This window comes from Piliocolobus tephrosceles, unplaced genomic scaffold (assembly GCF_002776525.5).
Source record: "Piliocolobus tephrosceles isolate RC106 unplaced genomic scaffold, ASM277652v3 unscaffolded_38799, whole genome shotgun sequence".
NCBI lineage: Eukaryota > Metazoa > Chordata > Mammalia > Primates > Cercopithecidae > Piliocolobus > Piliocolobus tephrosceles.
In genome coordinates, this window is record NW_022322974.1 from 1 (window position 1) to 8,103 (window position 8,103).

At 56.8% G+C, this 8,103-nt stretch overlaps 1 protein-coding gene across 1 annotated transcript; it reads right to left on the reverse strand.

Moving 5' to 3' along the window:
* Positions 1–96: 96 nt before the first annotated feature.
* On the reverse strand, positions 97–7,332 carry LOC113223108 (histo-blood group ABO system transferase). The gene is made up of 6 exons (XM_026452679.1): positions 7,266–7,332; positions 6,494–6,550; positions 4,946–4,993; positions 2,921–2,956; positions 1,910–2,044; positions 97–930 (listed from the first exon to the last, which is right to left on the reverse strand). Exons 1-6 carry the CDS (start codon positions 7,289–7,291, stop codon positions 240–242), a joined length of 993 nt encoding a protein of 330 aa, XP_026308464.1. The 5' UTR covers positions 7,292–7,332; the 3' UTR covers positions 97–239.
* Positions 7,333–8,103: the final 771 nt, after the last annotated feature.

Below are 8,103 nucleotides of genomic sequence, written 5' to 3' on the forward strand. Positions count from 1 at the left end.
GTGTGTGATTTTGTGTCTGTGTGTGTCTTTCTGTGTGTCTCTGTGGCGGGGAGGGGGTGTGTGCGATTTTGTGTCTGTGTGTGTCTGTGTATGTAATGGTGTGTCCCTGTGGTGGGGAGGGTGTGTGTGTGATTTGACGTGGGGGCGAGACCTAGGCTTCAGTTTACCCGTTCTGCTAAAACCAAGGGCGGGAGGGGGATGGGGCTGCCGGCAGCCCTCCCAGAGCCTCTGGCAGCCGCTCACGGGTTCCGGACCGCCTGGTGGTTCTTGGGCACCGCCGCGAACCTCAGCTTCTTCAGGACCGCGGGCCAGCCCAGCAGCTGCTGGTCCCACAGGTACTCTGGGGAGAGCACCTTGGTGGGTTTGTGGCGCAGCAGGTACTTGTTCAGGTGGCTCTCGTCGTGCCACACGGCCTCGATGCCGTTGGCCTGGTCGACCATCATGGCCTGGTGGCAGGCCCTGGTGAGCCGCTGCACCTCCTGCACCGACCCCCCGAAAAACGCCCCCATGTAGTAGAAATCACCCTCGTCCTTGGGGATGTAGGCTTGGGACTGGGGCCGGCGCTCGTAGGTGAAGGCCTCTCGGTTGCTTCCATAGAAGCTGGGGTGCAGGGTGCCGAACAGCGGAGTCAGGATCTCCACGCCCACGTGGTCGCGGAACTCCATGTCCACGTCCACGCACACCAGGTAGTCCACCTCGCTGAGGAAGCGCCGCTCGCAGAAGTCGCTGATCATCTCCATGCGGTGCATGGACACGTCCTGCCAGCGCCGGTAGGCGCGCACCTCAAGCACCGACAGCTGCCGACCGGTCCCCAGCGCCACACGCGGCACCGCGGCCGGCTGGTCGGTGAAGACATAGTAGTGGACCCGGTGGCCCACCATGAAGTGCTTCTCTGCCGTCTCCAGGAACAGCTTCAGGAAGATTACGTATCTACAAGGCAGGAGAACGGGGGGGCTGGGAGAGCAGCCAGCCGTGTGCCCCTGGGCTGCCCGAGGCCCGCCCTGCGTGCACCCACCAGCGGCCACTGGAAGGCTCAGAGCAGCAGATGCACCACGTTCTCCTGCCCTGTCCTGAACGAGTCCTCGGGCTCCGACTCGCTTCATCCTCTTCTCAGCGATGGAGGGACCACCAGCACCTCCTCTTAGTAAGGAGGGCTGAGAGCAGGCGGCTGGAGGCTGGTAGCAGGCCGCAGGCTGGAGCCCGCTCACTCCCCCTCTCCCTGGCCTGAGCCATGCCTCCCCAAGCAGCTGCCACTCTTAGGGCCGGGCCGGCCACGTGCCCCCTCATTATAAGCTGCGCGGGAGGCCCCCCACACGCCCGCCTCTGCACCCTAGAGCTTCCCCCTCCCAGGCTTGAACTGCACGTATTCCTAACAGTAGGTCATTCCTGGACTCCCCACTGGGTCAGGAACCAGGCCTACCATGTGGGGGGAGGGAAGAAGGTGAACCCTGAAATAATAGGGGTGAGTAAGGGTTTGTTGAGGCCACAAACCCCGAGTCCATGGTAGAACCTCTAGGCCCAAGTCAGGTGCCTCCCCCACCCCAGGACATTTTCTCCAACTGCCTCAGATGGTGGGTTCCTCCTTGAGGTCCCCCAGGGCCACCACCGTGGGGATGGGATATCTCCCATCATTCAGCAAGTGTGCCCCTGAGGCCCCGAGTTTATGGAACAGGCATCGTGGCTGCTTTGCCCCAGCTGGCTCATTGGCAAACCATTCACGAGGGGTTTTACCGACCCGGCGAGCCCACGTGAGCTCAGTAAGATGCTGTGTGAATGACCTTTCCCATCTGCCCTCTGGGAGGACAAGGCTGGCCGCCGCCCCACTCTGTCTTGAACAAGGGGAGACCTCAGTGTCCGTGGTCACTCGTCACTGCCTGGGTCTCTGCCCTCGGCCACCTCACTGACTTACTTTTTGATGGCAAACACAGTTAACCCGATGGTGGTGTTCTGGAGCCTGAACTGCTTGTTGAGGATGTCGATGTTGAACGTGCCCTCCCAGACAATGGGAGCCAGCCAAGGGGTCACGACACGGACGTCCTTCCTACTGCACATGGAGAGAGATGTGGGGTCACATGGAGCTGGCAGGGTGCCACACGCATGCGCCTGTGGCACACAGCCACCCCCACCTGGAAACTCCACTCAGCTTCCACCTCCTCTGACCACCCTTCCAGAGGCAGCCACCCTTCCCCAGGAAACCAGCCAGAGGCAAAGGTGACTCCAACTGGGCAAATCACTCCCAGCCCTCCCTCAACATTGGACCTGCCACAACACAGAGGAAGCTGAGCTTTGCTGACAAAGAAATAGAAACCACCCCTTCCCCGCACCCTCCCCCCGCTGCCCCTCCCCAGGAAGGAGGTACCTATCAGGCCTTTGCAGGGGCTTTGGTGAGCAAAGGGACAGGAAACAAGAGACACAAGTCAAAGAAAGCAAAGGGAAAGAGGACAGCCATGTGGGCCTCCGAATTCAGATGTCATGAGAACCTGAGAGGAGAGAATGGCAAAGCAGCCCCAACTTTTTTTTTTTTTTTTTTTTTTTTTGAGACAGAGTCTCATTCTATCGCCCAGGCAGATTGCAGTGGCACAATCTCAGCTCACTGCAGCCTCCGCCTCCTGGGTTCATGCAATTCTCCTGCCTCAGCCTCCCGGGTAGCTGGGATTATAGGCACACACCACCACGCCCAGCTAATTTTTTGTGTATTTTTAGTAGAGACGGGATTTCACTATGTTGGCCAAGCTGGTCTCGAACTCCTGACCTCATGATCTGCCCACCTTGGCCTCCCAAAGTGCTGGGATTACAGGCGTGAGCCACCGCGCCTGGCTAGCAGCCCCAACTGAGATTTACATCAAGGAAACCGCCCTCTAATACCTTCAGAACAGCCCCTTGAGCTGCGTTCAGTCTCAGCTTCAGTAACTTTACTCACCAGGGCGTCAACACCTTTGGCTGGGGGTAGACCATCCTGCAAGCACAAAGCGTCGTCACGTGAGTTTGCATGGAAAGCGTGGGACACAGGTAAGCAGGGGGTGTGCACAGCTGCTGAACCATGACTGGGTGTCAACCCTCCCGCCAAGGCCACACTCAGGCTGGAATTGCTGTGGCTGCTCGGGGCCTGTGTCAGCTCATAATCTCAGGACCTCGGGGAAGGGCTGAAGTTCAGAGTCTCTGATTCAACACTTGTAAACTGGCAAGAGGGACCAAGTGACCTCACAGGTCATTGCTTTCCACTTAAGGCTGGGAGGGATGTAAGGGGTTGTGTCTTAATTCACTGTGGGCAGAGAGGAGGCTGGGTGTGTGGCCTCTGTCCCTCGTTGTTCCCAGGGAAAGGCCCTGAGATGTGCAGACTGCCCCACCTGGGCCCGAAGCCTGCTGGGCCTCCTTGTGGGCTGGTGGCTTCTAGAGCCCGGCCTCCTGTCTGAGAAGTGGGGGAGTAACACCTGCTCCACGGTGGCATGAAGCACTGTCAGGTGCCACACGCAGCCGCAGTGCTGTCCCCACCTAAAGTACTGTAGAGGCCCAGGAGACATGAGCCAGGGCCATTTCAACTGTCAGTAATGGCCACAATTTGAATGTCCAAGATGGCCTTTGAAAGCAGGGAGTCAGCAGAAAACAGGAAGGAAATTCTGACACTTGGTACAACCTGGAAGGACCGTGAGGACATCACGCTCAGTGATTTGAGCCCATTATAAAAAGACAGGTACCGTTGATTCCACTTATAAAAGGAAGTTCGAGTAGTCAGACTCGTAACAACAGACCATGGAATGGTGAGCTGGGGCAGGGGAAACAGAGTTGTTATTTTATGGGGACACAGCTTCAGTTTTGCAAGATGAAAAGAGTTCTAGAGATGGATGGTGGTGATGGCTGCACAGCGATGTGAATGGACTTAACGCTACTGAACACTCCAAAATGACTAAGATGGCAAATTTTATGTTAAGTGTATTTTACCACAATTTAAAAAAAAATCAAAAGCAGTGTGGCCAGCTTGGGATTGATTGCCTCGACTTTCTCGTCAGCACTGATATAGGCCCACATCCTGGGAAACAGGCCCCCAAGGCCCCAGACAGAACAGACCAGCTCGTCATCCTTTTTTTTTTTTTTTTTTTTTTGAGACGGAGTCTCGCTCTGTCGCCCAGGCTGGAGTGCAGTGGCCGGATCTTAGCTTACTGCAAGCTCCGCCTCCCAGGTTTACACCATTCTCCTGCCTCAGCCTCCCGAGTAGCTGGGACTACAGGCACCCGCCACCTCGCCCAGCTAGTTTTTTTGTATTTTTTTTTTTAGTAGAGACGGGGTTTCACCACGTTAGCCAGGATGGTCTCGATCTCCTGACCTCGTGATCTGCCCGTCTCGGCCTCCCAAAGTGCTGGAATTACAGGCTTGAGCCACCGCGCCCGGCCTCGTCATCCTCTTTAAAAGCCAATTTGAAGGCCAGGTGCAGGGGCTTACGCCTGTAATCCCAGCACTTTGGGAGGCCGAGGCAGGCGGATCATTTGAAGTCAGGAGTTCAAGACTAGTCTGGCCAACGTGGTGAAATGCTGTCTCTGCTAAAAATACAAAAATTAGCCAGGTGTGGTGGTGGGCGCCTGTAATCCCAGTTACTCGGGAGGCTGAGGCAGGAAAATCACTTGAGCCTGGGAGACAGAGGTTGCAATGGGCAGAGATGGCGCCACTGCACTCCAGCCTGGGCAAGAGAGTGAGACTCCATCACACACACATACACAAAAGCCAGCAACACGCAGCTGGTCAAAACTGAAGCTCCAGTTCCATCGTGCTCTCTGAGTAGCTGCAGGACGAGGGCCAAGTCAGGGCAGAGACTGTGGAACGAACAGCCTCCGCCCTCGGAGCCACAGGAGGAAAGAGGACCTGCCCCAGCTCCCACTTGCTTCTGTCCACACGCACACATGTGCCAGGGCTGCAGGACAATTCTGTGACATGGGAGGCACTGACGTTATACCTTGGCAACGAGACACGCTGCAGACCGTCTGGTTCCCTAAAAGCCATGCTGCAGAACGAGAACACAGGAGATGAAGTTTATTCCAGGAGCAGGATTTAGGGCACAAGTGCATGGAAGCCAGCTGAGGGTCCCAGTGGAAGGGACACAGCGTCAGCCTGGAGTATGGAGCAGAGTCCACCAGAAACAGTCACAGAACAGCCATCACTGTGGTGATGGGCCTGGCATGGGCCCGTGTGCCAGACCCTGTAGTGGCCAACGCTGCAGTCTGAGGTCTACGTTCGTGGAGCCTCATAGCCCACACATTCACCAGACACGTGGAAGCCAAGGCCGGGCAGCGTGGAGTTTCAGAACATGTCTGCAAACCATGAGGCCCCCTCCCATCAACAGATGGGGTCTGATATTCCGTGTTTCTAAGAAATAAAATGCAGCAGAAGTGATGCTGGGTGACTTCTGAAGCCAGGCCCTAAAAGGCGATCTGGTTTCTGTCTCATCTTTCTTGGGATGTTGGTCTTGGAGCCTCCCAACAAAGCTGAGCAGAAGCCCAGGCCCCGGAGAGAGGCCCTGAGTAGGTGTCTCAGCTGAGAGCCAGCATCATCTGCCACAGACACAGGGCAGTCTTTGCAATGACCCCAGCCACTGTCTGCCAACGCCTGCTCAGGCCCCAAAGTGAACCACCCAGCTGAGCCCAGTCTGCCCCAGGAGGCCCAGGGAGAGATAGTAATCAATGATTGTGATTGCTTTCCATGGATGGGGTGGTGTGTTCTGCAGCCATAGATCACTGACACAAGTGGAAATTAGCAGACGCGGCAGGGGAGAGACAAGAGTGGTCTCAGCAGAGGCCATAGCACAGGCAAAGGCCTGGAGTCACGACAGCATGGCAGGTGGATGAGTGACAAGCCACTTTGGCTGGGGCACAGAGGGTGATGGCAAAGGAGGGAGAGATGAGGCTGGGGAGGTCAGGAAGGCGGGATCAGACCATGGAGAGCCTCTTACCTTATATTCTGGAAAGATCACTCCAGCTGCTGTGAGGAGAAGGGGGACAGGGCTGATGGGGATGGGGAGACAAGTCTGAGGCTGTCACAGAGATGAGGGCAGCCCCACCGGACCCCTGGAGCAGGACATCGAAGGCAGAGAGGCCAGAGGGCATGCAAGCTGCTGAAGAGCAGGGCTGGCAGGATTTGGGAACCCAGTGTAGCGGTGAGGGAAAAGGGAGAATTGAGGATGGCTGGTGGAAGGTGACTTGGGAGGGGGGGTGAGGGGAGGGAGCAGAGACCATGTGTGGTAACTCTGGGTAAGCCCGGAGCTGGGGACTGGAGGTCAGAAGGGAGGTCAAGGCTGACTCCAGAGATGTGGAGGCAGACGTATCCAGGTGACCCTTCAAGGCCACAGAGTTGACCACGTCTACACTGGGCAGAGCATAGAGAGGGGGCCTAGGCCTACCCATGTGTGTGCCCAGAAGAGGGAGGGGGAGTTCCCAGAGTGGGACCCCAGCCCACAGCCAGCACCCTGGCCAGCATGGACGCTCCACCTGCCCTTCCCTGCACTCACCAGAACCCCCGTTCCAGGCTTCCTGGCAGTAGGCTTCTGGGGCTTAGGACCCCGTAACTGCAGGAAGGAATTGCGCCAAGACTCAGGACACAGAACCAAGACTGCCTGTTCATCCCTTCCTCCAAAAAGCGCATGGTGTGGCCAGCAGCATGAGCACAAGAGTTCCTGGTGAAGCTACAAGGCTTCGAGGCAGGCAGGGCAAGTTCTCAGCAAAGCTCAGGCACCTCGCCATGTCCCACACTGGGAGGTGGATAGGACGGTGGTCCCTGGGATATTGCTCATGTATGGGCACCTGCAGGAGTGGTGGAGCCCCATCCCGCGCCACCCGTGCGTTGGTCAGTGTAGTCCCTAAGGCCACCTCAGGCAGTGTTTCCAGGCCGTATCCACAGATGCCCCAGTAAGCGGGCAGGTGACTTCATTCTGTGGTTCTGGGGCCTTCTGTGTCTGGAGGCGACTAACAGCTTGGGACCCAGAATTGCCTTCCCCATCGCCAGCCACACAACTGTGGGCAAGAGGCCTGCTCTCCCAGCCCCAGACTCCCCACTTAGGAAAATTTTAAATGGGAGGGAGATGAGCCCGTTGCCCAGGTGAGGCTTAAATAAGGGAACAAGTAAACACACCCTCCACCAGAGCTGGACGCGGGCAACAACAGTCCTTAGGACCCTGATGACTGTGACACTTGCGGGACTCAGGGGGGCCCCATGGGTCTGATTGGCTGCTGTGGCCACTTCTCCCCAAACCAGGCCAGCCTCGATGGTCAAATGTGTCTTACCCAAACAAGACCAAGACCAGCATCATTAGGCAAAGGATCACAGGTAGAAGTGCGTAGCATTTTGGTTTTCCTGGAAAGCAGGAGTGGAAAAATCAGATTACTCACTTTTCTTCTCTCACCTGACCCACTTTACCTGTCCTGTCTTGTGATTCAGGCCCCACGCCCTGTGACGGGCCTTCATTTGCCAAGACGGTCCTTCTGCCCCACAGGTGATGCTCTGAGCCCCACCTGAGCATCTCCAAACCCAGTCCAGATCCGGCCCTCCTCCCACTCAAAGAAGAGGGAGGTGGTCTGCTCCTCCCAGCTCATCAGCCCGACTGCTCCTGCAGACTCTGAGAGTCACCCTGGCGTCCCAATGACCACCTTCCACTCAGCACCCCCTTCCCCGGGAGACTGGAACGAACCACACTGAAATGGCACCTCGAGGTCACCGCTGAATCCACTGAGGGAGGCCAGGACAGCCTCATGGCCAGGCTGAGCCAGGAGCCCAGACCAGTTCCTGCCAGGGAGAGGAGCCACCAACTTCCCCTAGTATCTCTCTGCCCTTTCAGAGGCTCCTGCCCTGGAAACAATCATTGTCTTTCTTTTAAGGTGATTTTTATGTATATTAAAGTGGTGTACAGTAGTTCCCTCTTATCCACGCCTTCACTTGCTGGAGTTTCTGTTACCCATGGTCAACCAAAGCCCAATAATAGGTGAGTACAGTACAGTAAAATATTTTGAGGACAGGTCTGGTGGCTCATGCCTATAATCCCAGGACTTTGGGAGGCTGAGCCAGGAGAATTGCTGGAAGCCAGGAGTTCCAGACCAGCCTCGGCAACATAGTGAGAACTCATTT